The sequence below is a fragment of the Neolamprologus brichardi genome, chromosome 8, assembly GCF_056152115.1.
Source record: "Neolamprologus brichardi isolate AB-2024 chromosome 8, ASM5615211v1, whole genome shotgun sequence".
Taxonomy (NCBI): domain Eukaryota; kingdom Metazoa; phylum Chordata; class Actinopteri; order Cichliformes; family Cichlidae; genus Neolamprologus; species Neolamprologus brichardi.
Genome location: NC_142111.1, coordinates 5,463,736 through 5,481,918, shown reverse-complemented (window position 1 = coordinate 5,481,918; position 18,183 = coordinate 5,463,736). Strand labels below are relative to the sequence as shown.

General features: G+C 40.8%; 1 protein-coding gene across 12 annotated transcripts in view; it reads right to left on the bottom strand.

Moving 5' to 3' along the window:
- The window catches only part of cacna1g (calcium voltage-gated channel subunit alpha1 G), a 320,435-nt gene that overhangs the window by 183,154 nt on the left and 119,098 nt on the right, over positions 1-18,183 (bottom strand). For all 12 annotated transcript variants that reach the window (XM_087845313.1, XM_087845314.1, XM_087845309.1 and 9 more), the window contains exon 4: positions 6,049-6,182. In XM_087845313.1, the coding sequence (XP_087701439.1) occupies positions 6,049-6,182 (134 nt within the window). The remainder of the gene's footprint in view (positions 1-6,048; positions 6,183-18,183) is intronic.

Genomic DNA, 18,183 nt, shown 5'->3' with positions numbered 1-18,183 from the left:
CTGTTGGAAATCTATTTGTTTCTGCATACAAAAAAATTCATATTAACTAGATTTTCACATAAAGCGCTTACATTCAGAGTCCAGGCAGTAGTCATGTAGTGACAAATAGTGACATAGTTGCTGCAGGTTAGTAATTATCCTATAAAATCACACAGGAGCTCAGCAATCTCACTTTTATAAAAGAAACTAACCAAAGTACAACCAGTTTGCAATCGTTTGTGCTCATTGGCACAGGCACATTGAGACTGATTGCAGATGCCATGTATTCCAGCCCTAATCCATCCATGCATATATCATTTTTTCGGTAATAAATGTATCTATAAATGTATATAATTAAATTTGCACATATAAATTCAGTTATTTGAAAATCTTTGCCAAACTGCCTAAGAGCGATTGCTGCCAGTGTAAGTTGGACCACGATTCTTGCGTTTGACCAGCTCTTTGCCCCGAGGTTGAGCGTGGAACACCGTTAACCATCTGGACAAGTTGGTTTCTGCAGCTACTTGCCACCCATCTCCAAAAGCAAAACAAAAACATTTAAGTTTTTATTTTGCAGGCAACCATTGAGTTTTCCTAGCCACAAGGAGAGCCATCCTATTTTTACTCTAGTGTGGCTGAGCCAATAAAGAGTCTCAAAATTAAATAGTATTTATTTTGTGCTTTTAAAATACTTCCTTCAACTGTGCCAAAAGATAGAAATGAAATGACAAATCAACAGGTGTAAATGTTTGTAGTCTCCAGGGGGCAAATTTATTTCACAGCTCTTACTTCAACTTCCACCAGCAGTGTTGTCATGTATTTCGGAATATAACAATGACGGTGGCTTAAAATGTTCTGCTGTGGATGCAGATCTGTCATTTAAAGTGGGTATTAGAACCTCCTCCGGACTGTCATCAAAAGTAGACAGGACAGCCATTATTCATGGAATACCAGAAAGGCTTTAGATTACAGTAACTGAAAGGAAAATAGTATATTTGCAGCTGTGACACAATGGTGGAGGTCAGAAATGATGGAGCGCTAGCGGTGGATGAAGGCAGTGATTGCATACATTGCCAGCATGTTGATTTTGAATCCAATGTACTGACTTCAATTGTGGCAGTGTACAATAGTGCACGATTAAAGGCGAGATATTACATGTTTTATTTCATTTAACTGCCACTTTATGGGTAATTTCAGAAAAATTGCACATTTAAAAAGTCTTTTTTTCAGCAGAAGTTATAAGTTACACTGAAAAGTTATCCATGGTGAACTGAAGTAGTATCAGTATTTTTATCCAAAGACTCTTCAAGCATCAAACCAGATTAAATATTAAGGGCGTCCAACGAAGGCATCGACCTGACTGCCTCTGCCTCGCCTCCCTTCGTCTTCTCTGTCTGCCCTTCCTCCTGTCCCCTCCTTGCTCCCCTCATTACCTCCTTTCTGTCTCTCTGGGTGGAATCACCACCGCAATGAGAGTGTAAAGACAGGGTGATGTACTGATAGGATAGCCTGTCTGCTACAGTAAGTGCCACTGCACTCCCTTAGCTATCGATTGGGCCTCTACTGCAGCAATCAATAAATAAATTCATAAATAAATGAAAACACCCCCCTTATCGGGTAATTTACTCCACAGCTGACTCTCAAATTATAGTGCAGAGCTTTGCCTGTTTACTATTAGTTCTTTCAGGGCTAAAAGTACAGTTACCATACATATGATGATGAGTTTAGGTTTGATAGGTTAAAGGTGCATGTATATTAGTGATACATGGACTTATACACCTATCTAGACACCTTTCTCACTCACTATGTGTTAATAGACCTCTCTGCACTGAATTATTTTTGTTATTAATCTCTGGTCTTCCTTCTCTCACCCCACTGGTCATGGCAGATATCCCCCGCATCTGCTGGAGGTTTCTTCCTGTTAAAAGGGAGTTTTTCCTTCCCACTGTCGCCAAAGTGCTTGCTCATAGAGGCTCATATGATTGTTGGGTTTTTCTCTGTATGTAGTATTGTAGGGTCTATCTTACAATATAAAGTGCCTTGAGGGGACTGTTGTGATTTGGCGCCATTGAAATAAAATTTAATTGAATATACAAACCTATATATAGTAAAAGATGGACTTAGCATCCTTGCATAGGATAGAAAATGAGCATATGTTCCAGGTCTGAAAAGTGAAGCCAACACCAAAGTATCTCACTCCATTATTTTTAATGACTAACAGGTGCCAACCTTGGAAGCTGCAAAAAATTATGAGTTGTATAGAACTCATCCATCTATTTTCTACCACTTATCCAGGGTTGGGTGGAGAGACAAGCTGTCTGAGCAGATCTCAGTTCAAAAAGCCTATGGGAAAATAGTGCTTGGGTTCCTTTCCTCACTGGCCTCAGTAAACTCTGTCTTATGAGTTTATGGGCTTAGTTGCTAACATTAGGTCATTCATCAACTTCATCTGCTTCTTCAATTCAGCATTAGAGTACTATCCCAGCTACAGGTTGCCAATCAATTACAAGGCTAACACATAGGAACAGACAATCATTCACACTGAGTGCCAACTTTGAGTCATCAACTGACGTACCTGTGCGTGTGTTTGGACCCAGAGAGAACCCACACAGACACAAACAGAACAGCCCCTGAGAGGAAACAGTGCTAACCACCACACAGCCATGCTACCCAGCTCTGGGTGATATTAAACTGAATATTAAATTCATTTTGAAGTTGATTACCCATGACTTCGGCTACTTGAAAATCACAAGCCGTTAATCAAAGACTGTGCGGTATAGCAATCAGGGCCACCCCATGCTCCATGTAAAAGTATTTAAACCAGCATTAATGTCAGTGTCCAGTAGGAGACGACTCCTACGAAAAGAAGTCTTGTTGTATAGAAGTCTGTGGGGAAACGACCCTCAGATTGTGTCATCCAAAACTGTAAATGCTGATGACCAGTTTTGAAACTCAACTCAAACTACGACTAGATTCAAAACCACATAAACGTGCTGTTTCCCCTCAATTTCAAAACACCAAGAGGGTGACAGTGAAAATGTCCAGGGTTAACCAACCAGTGGGTAATGTCAGGGTATCTACTTCCAATCTTTTATATACGGTCTGTGGTTAGGTCCGGTCTGGCACATTCAATGTGACTACACTGACTTTTCTTCATGCTCTGAAACAGAAAGAAATAAAACAACACCCATCTACCATTCACATTTTGTACAAATGCTGTTGCGTTCAGGTCCCATGCAAATGATTCTGAACGTATTAAGACAGAAAGCTCCAATCTACTAGCCTCCCTCTTTATCATGCAAATGCGGTACGGTATCAATTTAACACTCTGATTGCACAAACCAGAAACTCTTCCCCTGCACATCTATCTGCCTTTTTACACCTTCCACCTGCTCCGTGGAGCCATCCCTCCATCATTCCCTCCTGACAGGGAGGTGATTAGCAGAAGACAGTCCAGACCTGCTGAAAAAGCAGCTTAGCTGTAATTATCGTCTAGGAAAGAAACAAACAGTTCATCAGAGCCTTCCTCCGCAGACTTAACAACTGTTGCCAGGATATATCAAATGCTCGACAACCAGCCGTTACCTTGGTTACCATTGTCTCTGCAAGTCTGGGGGCTCTCCATACAGATGAGATTTATATATTTTTTTATTTGTTCAGAAATACTAGAACCCATGAAAACAGCTAAACATATTAACATACACTCAACGCCCACACTCTGTGATGTAAGCCGACATACGTGCAGACACCAGCAGCTACAGACATGGAGATAAGACTGGTTTTCTGCCACTTTCCGTATTGTGCATGCTCTGATAAAAACACACACTCTTCTGATGCCAAACGTTTCCATCAATTATTCTTGCGGTATTAATTACAGAGTAAAGAGGTTTTTACAGGGTAGAGAGCGATGAGGGGGGAAACCAAGATCCTTAACACTTGCGAGGGCAGGCTGCAAGACCAAACCACCTTAATCACAGTCTGTCCATGATTGTGATATGTGCACATATATCCTAGGATACATTCTAGCACGATTTTTGAACATTTCCCTTTTTATACTCTAGTTCAGCAGCAATGCAGGACAAAAACACAATGCATACAAGATCTGTGACAGGGCATACTCGAGTCTAGTCCAAAAGTTAAAGTTTCAAGTTACTTGTACTGGTTTCACATAACAATATGTATTCCAATTCAGAGGTTATGCTTGTTATAATTTTATCATCCCACTAAATATAGATATTACTTCAGATAGGGTATTACATATCTGCAAGCTGCTTTGCAACCTGCATTTTACACAATCTAAATTTCATGTTGCATATATATATATATATATATATATATATATGTACTTCGCAAATTTAAAAAAAGCATTTTTTGAATGTAGAGATCCTGACTGAACCCTTGATCAGGATTAGGGAACAGAAATGAAGTTTGTCTCCAACAGAGGTTTGCGGGTGATTTCAGCTGATAGTGGATTTTCAATCAACTGATTGCATGCAAAGCAGGACCTGATTTTCATTCCACTACTTTTATTACACACAGCTAAAATCAACCAGTTAAAATTAAAATTGTGCATTTAATATGGGCCATAAATTTTACAACTTATTAATTAAATGAATTGTTTCCGGTATGTAGATGTCTCTCTCTGTTTCAGGTTTCAGGTTTTTGTGGGATGTCGGCTGTTCCATGTATGCTTGGAAAAATAATAAAAGATTTTACTAGCAATAAAAATAAACTGGGTTATCTATTACAAAAATCGTATACAAAGATTCACACTGGAATACTTCAGCAGATGCGTAATCCTATGCGATATCCTAGGATACAGGATACAGCCTTCCCTGCAACGATGCAATGTCACCCCCGCAGATGTTTCAGCCGCTGCTATAGCCTGAGCTGCTTTTAACGACCTCCCCATCACTCAGGAGATAAATGCCTCCGTATCAAACGCTGAGGTGTTTCCCATCAAGTTCCTTCTGTTGCGTTGGCACTGAATCAGATTCTCCCTGAGTCATGATGACCGAGAAGGATGCAGCTCTTACCATAATCATATAAAGGCTTCCACTCACGTATATGATTCAGGTAGAGAGAAGAGGAGTGAAAGGAAACCACAGGAATTAACTGAATGTGAGCTGAGAGCAGACATAACCCAAGGCATCACTTCAGTCGTGGAACAGCAGCTCAGTGTGAAATAAAGGGAATGATCTCGCTCTCTATATCTCTATATACAGTATGCACACACACACACACATACATATATATATATATATATATATATATATGTATATGCTTAAGGACAATGTGCACTCGCGCACACACACAAAAGGAAATGTGTCCCGTTTCCAATGATGGACAACAGAAGCTGCGGCAGAAGGATGGCATTATAAACCAGCGGGGGATGTAGTATGATGAAAATGTCAGACTGAAAGCAGCGGGCTATGTTCTGTAACATGTTTAATCAAATTACAGTGTGTGTGCATTGGTGTGTGGGCATGTGTCGCTTGATTTTATGAGCGCGGTATAGTAGTTAAAATGTATATAAATGTGCTATAGAGCAAGGGCAGATTTGTAAGTGCTGTAAAAGTTGAAATAATAATAATTAGAAAAGAAATCGACATGCATTCATCAGCTTCTACACAATCTGAACACTAAAGCATTTAAGAGGGTTCGTGGTATTGATTTCAAGTTAAAAGCCTCTAACGGAATACTTAAAGTAAATTTATTTAAGGGCAAATCCAGCAAAGCTCATGGGGACGTGGCCTCGTGCGAGTTAGAAGGCTTGCTCTACCAGGTTCATGCTTCAAATCTAATACTGTTTGATCCTCTGCCTGCAGCGTCTTGGCTTTCAGTGACACAATTACATCTAGAAGCTCAAAACATCTTTTTGTGCTCCCCAGATTCTATCCTTGTTCTTGAATCTGTCACCGCTTTCCCAGATTCCGCCTTGCACATTGATTATTGTCCAAATTTGTTGCATGTGTGCGTGCTGCTCCTTGCGCGAGCCTTCGGTGTTTATGCACGGTTATGCTTGGCCACCTGTGTGTTTGTGTTTGCGAGTGTAATTGTGTAACTCACCCAGCCAACACTATGAAGAAATCCAAACGGTTCCACGTGTCTCCAAGGTAACACTTCTTGCCAAAAATCCCTAGAGCCACCATCTTGATCACCATCTCGATGGCAAAGAATGCAAAGATGAAGTCATCAAAATCCTGCATGGACACAAAGAGACAAAAATACAAGGCGTATGATGTAAGTGAGTTATGAGAACTGCAAAGCTGTGGTTGATTAATCATGTCTGACAGGAGTTTTCTTTGAAAATATACCTTAAATGCGATCATCCAAATACTGGACCAAGATCCAATATGTATTGATGGTCATTGTTTTTCAAATAAACATCATTCAAAGTCTTCATTTTTGCAGAGAGTAATATTAATGTGATGCTAACATGCTATGCTAGGCCATTTTATTTTGATTTGCATTTGTAATTTGATTTTGGGACTTGATCTACGTTGACTTTTGACCTTCTGCTGAAATGTTGAGGATCACCAAATCTCTTAATGTATGGTTCGTCCTTTGGGGAGCAGATTAAATGTCAGATTTAGGCTACTAGGTTTGGTTTAGGAAAGACTGTAGTTCAGGCTTACAGGCGTCCATATTACGACAGTTACCATTATATATTATACAATGGCATTTAAGCACACCCAGTAAGGATAACTATGTAATTGTGTCAAATCATGATGTGACATCTCTCCTTCACCTCTAAACATCCTAATCAGGTGTGTTTTGCCCACAACAAGTGTGTTAGAAATGTAATGACAGTGACATTTACCAAATAGGAGTATTTTACAACCAAGTCTTAAGTAGGGGCTGGATATTTTACTCAAATATGGCTGATAACCATATGGAGGTGCTAGAGAAGTGGTTCTCTGCGACAGGATTGTCAAAAATAACAGAAACCTGTTATAGATCTGGTAATTTATTGTAATTCTCTTATTAATTTATTTTTGCTTAATGGCTCCGTTAGGTTCAAAATAGGATAGCAACGTCCTTGTGACTGAGAAAAAGTGGAACAGTCTGAGACTGATTGCAAGGAGATGAGGCGATCTACCTCATCGCCTGGTGCCAAGCAAAACAATCAGCTTGGTAAATGTTTGTACATAACTGCACCATTGCCTCATTATCACTGTTATTTGCCAACTTGACCCCAATAAGTTGCAAAATGTCAGCAGACTGACTGCATCTTATTGTCGTTTTATAGCGTTCTTGATGTGCCAAAGATGATTTAAAGACAGCGACTGGTTGCGACTGGTTGCGACTGGTTGCAGACCTGGTTGCATACCTGGTTGCAGACCTGGTATCCATTTTCAAAGCCAATGAGATCCCAAACCACTAATGTGGTTGAAATAATTTTGGTCTCAAACCACTGTTTTCCCCTAACATCGACTGGCCTCCTTCTTGTTGATTGTTGGTTTTTATTTTCCCTTTTATTAATTTTTAAGTCTCAGTCAGTGCTCAATTCTTTCCCGTTTAATTTTGTTTTAAGGTTTCCTGCTTTTGTTTCCTTCCTGTGTGATTGACTGCCGCTTTCAGCTGTTGTTGACTGCTTTCCCCTGTGTCTGGTTCCTCTCTTGTGTCACTAATCAATCTCTTTCGTATATAACATCTTTTCTTTTCGTCTTTTGTCAGATCATCCATTTAACTCCCTGTAGTGCTTTTTCATTTTTTCACTTTCACTCCTCATGTTCTCTTGGATCTCTGTTCTTGTTTTGGATTTGGTGAATTCAGAGGAAAATAAGCCAATAAAGGCTCGCTTTTCTCTTGGATCCTCTCTACACCACACCATGGCAAAACAAAACACCAGGGAACAAAGAAAATATACTTACGACTACAAGTAAGTGTCAGCAGGCTTCAACCTACGGGGTCTGTGAATGTCTGTAGACAATTTAATATGTCTCTAATACACTTCTATATACGCACCTTCATGACAGTTCTCCTGATGGAGAGTATCTGCATTCCGATACAGCACTTTCTTGCTACTTTAGTGGCCGACATTCACGCCAGACTCCGGCTCTAATATTAGTCATACAATATGTTTGATGTTTAAAAATATCCCACTGAGAACCTTTGACAGGAGCGTGATATTTTATTAATTCCTGCAGAGGGATCCTCTTTTCTCTTTAGCCTGTCTCTAGAAGGTCAGGCTCCCCATGGCTCAAGAAAGAGATAACAACCTCCTTGGAGCTGCCAAGGATTTAATGTTTTGCTTAAGGGCACTTCAGCAACTCAGATGCTCGACATCCAAAATTAACCCTGGGACTAATGATGGTTTTGCCACCTTTTCGTCCTTTTCTTTTTTCTTTTTTTTTGCCTGTCCTGTTTGGATCTTTTGCCATCAGAATTATTGTCTAAAGGTGAAGAAAGATGCACCTTTTCGTCCTTAACTGAGACTCGAGCTAGAAACGTCATTCAGTCAAAACAAACCGCTGATTGCATTAATCAGTATTCCTGCCCTCATTACCGTCTGTCTGGCTCTCTGACTGAGCCTCGGTACCCCAAATCATTATCAAACTGGACTCCAGACAATAACAAGGACAGGAAAGTACAAGAAGAGAACTTTGACTCTCAAAATATAAAAATCAATAAATAAATGAACGGGAGGGAGGAAGAGTCGGAAATGAGAAGGGAAAAGGATACAGCTCAAAGTAAAATAAAATAATAAAGAGGAAATCAAGAAATTTTCTGGAAGGAGATCAAGGTTCAGGACACCCACTGATACATGAGTCATTGCAAGATGAAGAGAGAAATGTATAAATATATCAAATCCTGTTAGCTTAAAGAGAAGCTAGCGCCAAAGTTCACTGCAAGTAAAACGCAGAGATTCACGTGGGAATCGATGCATGTGAGTCTGTTTACAATTTCAAATCTTATTCAGTTCTATTTTTGGAAATCATTCATGTAGTCTGCATAAAGAAAACCCCAAAACCTCGCCCCATGCTCAACACACAAGGGTCACACGGCTATTTCCAGGGTTACAACCTATCAGACGGCTGTGGAACAAATAACTGCCCCGGGTTCACTCCCTAATGCTGACCATACATCACTCCAGATGTTTTACGCACCACTCATTGACTCCAAAGAGGCAGACGAGCCTCAGAGCAGATTGCTTCGTGATGCATAATCTCCCAAAAGAAAAGACAGAAGAAAAAAACCCCAAAACATTGTGTTCAGTGTTTGATCTAAATTTAATCTGAACTGTCTGGATGCTGAAACTCTTCTATGAAAGGGACCACACTGGCCATAAACTGACATGTGATAGTATGATGTGGATTATATAGATATATTGTCATGGAGCATTTGTTTACGGCCTGAAACCTGAGGCCTTGTTTTGAGCAGTAGCCTCAACTAGGAATTATAGGGCCAATCATACACTTTATATAAAAGATAGACAGTACTTGTTGAATTCTCACTGTGATGAGGAGTGGCGGATCTGACTGAGAATAACACACTTATATGTTAGCAACCTGTCATACCGCGGCACATATAGTCCTTTATAGTGCTTCTAGATTCTAATCAGGACCAGAATTAACAAGACGGCCGTGCTTTAGTCGAAAAGCTTTGATACCAGTCAGCAGGAAACTGTTTTCTGAGGTCTTAACTCAAGAGTTATTCCATTTCTTTATCACACAGACAAACCTAGATGTATTGTTGAAACTGCACTTCATCCTCCTTTATTAAAATATCTCAGATATATGTAATTCAACTTCTCTACACTGACATGAGGAGGAGTTTCACTCAGTTCAACCTCAAGCCCCAAATGACACCATCATGTAGCTCAAGAGAACTCTCGTCATAATTCAGTGTTTGAAATTTCCTGCAGGTTGCCTTTGGTCACCAAACCCAGAAACGATTCACACTGCAAAAAACTACAATGTATATTAGAGAAACATTATAAACAAGGATTTATCTCTTTGACAACCCTTCAAGTTCAGCCTTCTATTGTTGACTTGACCTGAGATTTTGATTTCAGCAAAATTACATCGTACTGTATGCTGAATCACTCAACTCCAGTGAAACTCAAAATAACTATGCATTTACTCTGATTTCGTCATGCATAACTAGCTGTGAAGGGTTTACGTACGCCTACATAAAGGCTACATACGAAAGCTCCATTGTGCCCTTTTAGTCGTCTTTCTGCCCCAAAATGCTTTGCATGTAGAGCCGCTAGATAACAGGGAGCAACAGCCCGTCGGAAGAAACAACATGACGGTCCAGCCACTGACAGATGTTACAACCCGAGATGCATGACCAAAAGAAAACAAGCGTTGTGTGAAATGAGGAAGAGCAGAGACATTTACCGCCACGCTGAGCCTCAAACGACTGAATTGCTTTCTCCTCTAACACCCCATCTTTCCATCTCCGTTCTGTTTTATTCTGCTGAAAAGACCCATTTCTCTTGTCTCCACCGGGGAGTAATTACTCATCTATTTTACGTTAGACAGTCAATACATGCCTGCAGAGTCTGTAACATAAGAAACCCCTGTTATGACTCTGTTAAGTCTCCCAATCTCTCTCACAAACACGCACAAACACACACACACAGGTTTCAACACATCCAACTGAAGACACACAGCACACAGTCATGATAATGTACAGTGTTCATGCATACTGGAACAAATACAACATGAGACCAAGCCTTTGGGGACTCTTTAAAGTGACACTGAGCGGATGTCAGCCAGCTCAATCTTCTCTAGTGTTTGATCCAACCAGGCCTACACACACACACACACACACACACACACACACACATTCATATTCATCAACGTCAACAGGACACGCTGGTGTGAGGCGTTCCCACTGGAGCGTACAGTCCTGGTGGTGTAGTACACGATTACAGGCTCTGCAATCTGGATATTGATTTACCGAAATTTGTATTACACATCAGTGGAGCGTGGTCTCGATGAACACGATGAGATGCGATGTCCAAACATGCAGCCAAAGCCGTGCAGGTACTACATCAATCACAGACATCGAAGAAAGTCTCTGAGGTTTCCTCTAAAGCTGCGTGTTTACTAGAAAGAAAATGTGTCGCTCTGTGTGCGGCGTGTCACTGTGGTTCACTGGCTGTACGTCCATGCGGAGACCAGAGCAGCCTAACACACACACGACACACACACGAACACACAAACGCATCTGCCTCTGAGGGAATAGACACCAGTGACCTGTGGTGAACGGCTCACTGCTCACACACTCCCTAATTTTTACCCTCCACTGCATCCTCTCCCCGGGAAGAGACTTAAAGAGACAGACAGAATACTTTAACCCCACTTTAAATTCTCTGCAAACTTTTTGGCACGCGTCCAAAGAATAATGGGACTTTCACATTAGGGGAAAACAAAGCAAAAAAGTTAATTATGTCATATCATCCGGCCTAATTCCAGTTCAGACGGGCGTCACGAAATTGGCTTTCATTCGGCGTGACAGCCACAAAAGTGTGAAATGGACCAACGAATGGCAGCGGGAGAACTTGCGGCGGCTGGGAGTGGTGGGGTATGTGAGAAAATCAAATCAAAATATGGCTGAAATAAAAGTAGAGACCCGAGTCATACAGTATCCTTTGGCAAATTGAAACCAATTAATGGGCGTATCACAGCTTAAAAACCAGTCCTAACAGGGCCAGCATTTCATTCATGTTTTGTATGCACTGCTGTTGCTCATTCTGTTCATTGCTACGCTGCTTTTGCCCTTCATTTTCCAGAGATCATTTGCCAACAGAAAGAGTGCTGGCTGTACTGTAAAGTCTTTGTCTTTTGATATTGCGTAGGTGGCAGGTAACGCTCTTCATCCTTCTATATTTATTCCAAACAAAGCACTGTGGCTGCTGCCAGATATGGAAAAGCCTTCACTTCCTGGGCACCAGACAGACCCTGTAAAGACTAACCAGACACAGACTGTTTATAACAGCTATTGTAAAAGCTTTGTACTTGAAACTCTCTCTATGGGATTGTTTATGATTAAGTAGCAATTAATTAGTCAAATGTAAACCTATTGCACATATTCAAATGTACAGAATGTTGACCCTTTTCTGCCTGCATGCACGTGTTCATGATAATACAGACGCCGTGCATGCATTAGCACAGAATTTTCATATGAGTCCAAGAAGCGTCCTCCCAGGCTGAGGAATGACGGCAGTGGGGATGAACCTTTGATGGTTCCAATCCCCATAGACTCTTTTTGTGAAAAACTTTCCAACTTTAGAGCAGATGCAATGCCAATGCTAATATGTAGGTGATTGATTTTTATAGCTATTGAAGATTAAAGATTATTGAGACTTAAAATTAATTGCATGGTGACCATGTAAGTTAAAATACTCTGGGAATACCATGAATAAGAGGTCTCAACCACTAACTCACAAACTTACATTAAATACGTTAAACCAAAAAAACAAAACTGGACATACTTAGCTTGAATCAGCTACCTCTAAGCTAATGGCTCAGTCAAATGAAAAAAATAAAAAAAGGACAGATAACTCTGTGCATCTACAAAATAAAAATTGCTGCCTGCCTGTAAATTGTATTCCGGTGAAATAACATTTAGAGCTTGAGGATATTGCACACTCACAACCACTTTGAATGCAAGAAGAATGATAACAGGTTGCCTGATAGGAGGCAACCTTTCTGCAAACAGTTGCAGACTGACTGCGATCACTCTGGTTGTCAAAAGTTTGTAAATAAATGCTGCCTAACTAATAAATACAGACACATTCCCAACATGTATGAATGAGTCTTTGTAAATGAGCACAAGTCGAGGGCACTCAACTTAACTGGCTGTATTCTGCTTATATTCCTATAGAACAGGAAATCTGCTGAGCACAAATGTAACAGTTGAATGTGAATTTCTCTTAAATGTGGATGTTTGTGATTATAAACAGCAACAAATATGTGATTTTTGACTAGATAACACAGTTAATTGCTGTATTATCAGAAACAGATTGCATGCAACTGTCAACTTGACCCCATTCAACGCTGACTGGTATCAGACTGACTTTGTCTTATGGCAACATTTATGGCAGGACATCATTTGCAGTTGAAAAAAGGTAATAAATTGCATATTTGTTAGTACAGTATTCCAAGTACTGTAACATGTTAGAAATCACAAGAATATTGCATTATTAGTGAAGCATTGTGAAGCTATTGTATCGTTGGGACTCTGGTGAGTTCCATCTCTAGTGGCTATGTCCATCTTTTACATACAGTCTTTGCACAAATACTGCAAACATACTTTTCAACAACAGTTCAATGTTGTTACAGGAATAACAACATTAACAATAATAAAAATAAAACAGAAAACCCTAACAATCATATGACCCCATATGAGCAAGAAACCTCCAGCTGAACCAGGCTCAGGAAACAGAAGAAAGCAGTCCGACATATTTGTTTAACATCCACATTGAAGGACAAAACGACTTCAAATGGTAAAATGGTAAATGGCCTGTATTTATATAGCGCTTTACTAGTCCCTAAGGACCCCAAAGCGCTTTACATATCCAGTCATCCACCCATTCACACACACATTCACACACTGGTGATGGCAAGCTACATTGTAGCCACAGCCACCCTGGGGCGCACTGACAGAGGTGAGGCTGCCGGACACTGGCGCCACCGGGCCCTCTGACCACCACCAGTAGGCAACGGGTGAAGTGTCTTGCCCAAGGACACAACGACCGAGACTGTCCAAGCCGGGGTTCGAACCGACAGCCTTCCGATTACAAGGCGAACTCCCAACTCTTGAGCCACGATCGCCCCAATAAAAATGGCTTTTCAGTGTTACTGGAGGTCAAGGCAACGCCATTCAGAGTTAGCATCTGGTTGGATGCCAAATTTCTACGTTTTTTAGGGCCGAGTACAATAACCTCAATTTAGAAGCAGAAAATTAAGCTCTTTATGTTTTTAAAGTCTTGGATTGTCTCCAATACAATCCTCAAACTATCCCTTTGTATATTTACACTTTATTTAATTAACACTACCCATGTCAACAGGTCTCCACTGGCTGGAAAGCGAAGTTCCTTTCTTAAAATCCTCATTTTAGATGTAAATAAATGTGATCAAACTGGTTTAATCTTTTCAACACATGCAAACTTGCAAATAAAGTGTTTCTTTTTATAAATAAAGTGTTTTTTTAATAAACCCAAGCTGGGACCTCAGCTTTTTGTCTTCTGTCTGTTTCCTGTGCGTTTACCCATTCTTTTTCTCTTGGCAGTAACATCTGGATTGGATTCCTGTTGTTTGCGAACTACTGGCATTTCTCCTCCTCCTGCTCGGCAATCCACCACTAATTTCCATCTCCGTCATCTGTCTGCTTCTTATCTCTTTCTCCCACTGCCTCCTTCTGTGACACAAGGAAGTCCCACTGCCTCCCCCCATTGCTGTGATTATGTCTCCCAGTGCACCTCATAGCGTATGCAGCTACAGTGAGACAGCATGAGCGGGTAATGGTACGGTCCATTTATGCGTGTACTTGCTGTTTATGATATTTTTCATGTACCTGCTTATAATAACTTTCAACTTTGTTTATATGCCACCATGTGAGTCTATCTCTCAGATGTAATTCCCCTTTATGGGCACACTTAAACCCATAACACCTTTTTTTGTCCTCTGTGTTTCTATGTGGATTCAGTGTTTCATGAACCTCCCAGCCTAAACAGTGGCACCACACACCAGCTTAACAGCCCCCCCTGTGTGTGTGAATGCCAGGCAGTGTTACTTCTCACATTGCCTGAGAACAGGGGTAAACACACGTGTCCGCCAGGCTCAGACAGACATCAGCGAGTACAGCAATCTGGATTGCGTGTTATCAATGCGTCAAGCGGTTGCCAACATTGCACGCCCTCTCATCACCCCCTGAACGGAGCCTTTATGTGTTAAGTGCACTTAATCACCAATGTTGAGTGCACTTAAAACACTCCCTAATGACTTGACATGGCTCACTCACAAATCCTCAAGTGTCAAAGCAGTTATTAGATACAGTATTGCACCCAAGAGTGCAGTGCCGCAGCTCTTGACGAGTAATCAAGATGTGCAGAGGCATTCCTTTGCGTGATTCGAATACCAGTACCATGTGTTTGTGGACATGAACGCAGGCCTCTGTGTGTAAATACTCAGCAGAGCATCGTGTCAGGATGGGAGTCAAATGACTTTTAAAACAGACAAGACTGTTGAAAAGTAAGATACCAACTGACCTGTGAACAGGTGTGGCAAAGAAAAACTTTACCTTCGAGTGGTTTCCTTTGTTGCCAAGTTCCATAACTAGTAACTATGAAACAGTTTGTGGGGCATTTGTGGATGTAATGTTAACATCTGTTGTTGCTGACATAACACTGTCAAGGATCCACATCTGTATGTGCTGAAGTAGTTGCTAAAATTAAATAAAGGAACCAAAACACTATAACTATCCTTACTTTCTGAAGTGAGGACACAAAACTGAGGTACTTCCTGCTAACAGTTGCAAGACCTTAGACAACGTAATTCTAGCCAGAGACAATCTTAGTGCATTAATTTTATTTGTAGTGCCAGTTCACAGTAAGAGTCATCTTAAGGTGTTTATTTCAACCCAGCATATTTTCCATTGATGCAGATGATGGAGCTCATTGTCGTATGCTAACTTGCCAACACTGTTCACTTCCAATTTACTGAAAAATTACACTGAATAGCCTTCAGTTAATCCAAAATGCTGCAGCAAGAGTCCTGACAGGGACTAGAAAGAGAGAGCATATTTCTCCTATTTTGGCTTCCCTTCATTGGCTTCCTGTTAAATCCAGAATTGAATTCAAAATCCTGCTCCTCACATACAAGGTCTTAAATAATCAGGCCCCATCTTATCTTAATGACCTTGTAGTACCATATCACCCTATTAGAGCACTTCGCTCTTGCTCTGCAGGCCTACTTGTTGTTCCTAGAGTATTTAAAAGTAGAATGGGAGGCAGAGCCTTCAGTTTTCAGGCCCCTCTTCTGTGGAACCAGCTTCCAGTTTGGATTCGGGAAACAGACACTATCTCTACTTTTAAGATTAGGCTTAAAACTTTCCTTTTTGCTAAAGCATATAGTTAGGGCTGGACCAGGTGACCCTGAATCCTCCCTTAGTTATGCTGCAATAGATGTAGGCTGCCGGGGGATTCCCATGATGCATTGAGTTTTTCCTTTCCAGTCACCTTTCTCACTCACTATGTGTTAATAGACCTCTCTGCATCGAATGATATCTGTTATTAATCTCTGTCTCTCTTCCACAGCATGTCTTTTATCCTGTCTTCCTTCTCTCACCCCAACCGGTCGCAGCAGATGGCCGCCCCTCCCTCAGCCTGGTTCTGCCGGAGGTTTCTTCCTGTTAAAAGGGAGTTTTTCCTTCCCACTGTCACCAAAGTGCTTGCTCATAGGGGGTCATATGATTGTTGGGTTTTTCTCTGTATCTATGAAGCGCCTTGAGGCGACTTTTGTTGTGATTTGGCGCTATATAAATAAAATTGAATTGAATTGAATTGAATCAATTTAGAGCTTCAGGAAAACAAGCAGTCAAACAAAACAGCAACTAATGGAACAAGTCTGAGCTGCCTCTACTCCTATGGTGTGATTTTTTTTTTTACATGACTTATTTTAAATATTGTTTTCAAGCCTTAGCATAAACTAGCTAACTTTAGCAGTGTTGGCTTTGCTAGCTGTACTGAAGTTATTGTTCAGCAACAACTTGCCAGGTGACCTCCTCACCCAACACAGCCTATTGATCAACACCATGCTGGAGAGTAACAACATTAAATACCTTTTTTTGGTTGTTGCATTAGCTTTAATCTCACCAGTCTTGGAGAATCAACTCGTAAAAGCTGATTTTAGCAAGGTTGATGCACCACCTCATAGCATGGTTTACCAAAGCAATTTTTAAAATCGTGGTTGCCTGGATTGTTCTTATGCATAGACATGTAGATTTTAGAAGTAAGGCATCAACATGTTCAACTCTTTAGTCTGTCAGCCTCATCTTCTCTTCATCGTTGACTTATGATTGGGCAGTAAAAAGTAAAGTTTGACTCACGTCCTGCTATCACCTATATAATGGATTGCATGATAAGCTTGCACTGCAACTAACTACTGTTTCAGGTATTCATGTTCTTGTTAGCTGGCTGTACATGTACTGTAGGTCCCTAATGTATGCAGCAAAATGGGCATTCCAGGCTTTTGCTTTTCTGAATTATTAAAATTGGATCTGTCATGTCAGCATGATCAAAGAGCCATAATAGCAATATAAATGGTCAAATACCCAGACTAAATAAAACCACAATTATCAACCAAAACACTGACCAGATTTATCCCATTCTAAGCTAATATAAATAAAATTCAGTTCAATTGTTGTAAATATCCACCTGACACCTGAAACCACTGCACTAAAAGTTGAGTATAGTTCAACTTTTGTACAGCTTTCTTGTGTTTGTCAGTGTGGAAGTACCGTGAGGATTTTGGATCCCAGCAGTCAGTCAAGCAGCGTGTCTTTTCTTCCTCGGATCTGCTGCGGAGCTCAGCACTTCTGTTATTGTTTCTTTTGTCTGTTCAGCTACGGTGCCTTTCATGGCTAAAGCTTGCGACAAACTTTGGATTTATACTTCACTAAAGTCACTGCCAGCATTGTGAGCACATTACTTGTTTTCCAGGAGCGGATTTCTTGCAGGAAAAACCAATCAAGGTATAACAAACATAGACAAATTCCTACTGTGTACGTTTACCCTTCTGATGTTCACCTGTTCTTAGGCTGAAGTCACCATTTGAATGAGCTGAAATGATATCGACCAATGAAGCCCTTCCAAAAGAAGTTTTTTTTTTTACTGCCCTTTACTATAAAAGGCAGCTTAACAGACAGGACAGGATCTACCGTGTACCTGAAACAGGTGCCATCAGTTCTGTGAAAACACTTCCTTTCCACTCGTCTCCAAAATAAATCTTAGCCACTATGTATGCTAATTTTGCCTGTCACAAGTCCTGAATGCCATTATCACCGGGGTCAGGTGCTTTCATCACATGCACACTCAAACGCCCGCAGATAGGCAGGCAGGCAGCCATACCTGCCGATGAAGGCCTTGTGTGGTGAGGACAATGGGATATGCTAACTGTAATCTGCCATTCAGCTGAGATCCAGTCCTCACAGGTGGAGAGAGATAATATTGTAGAGAGATTTTTT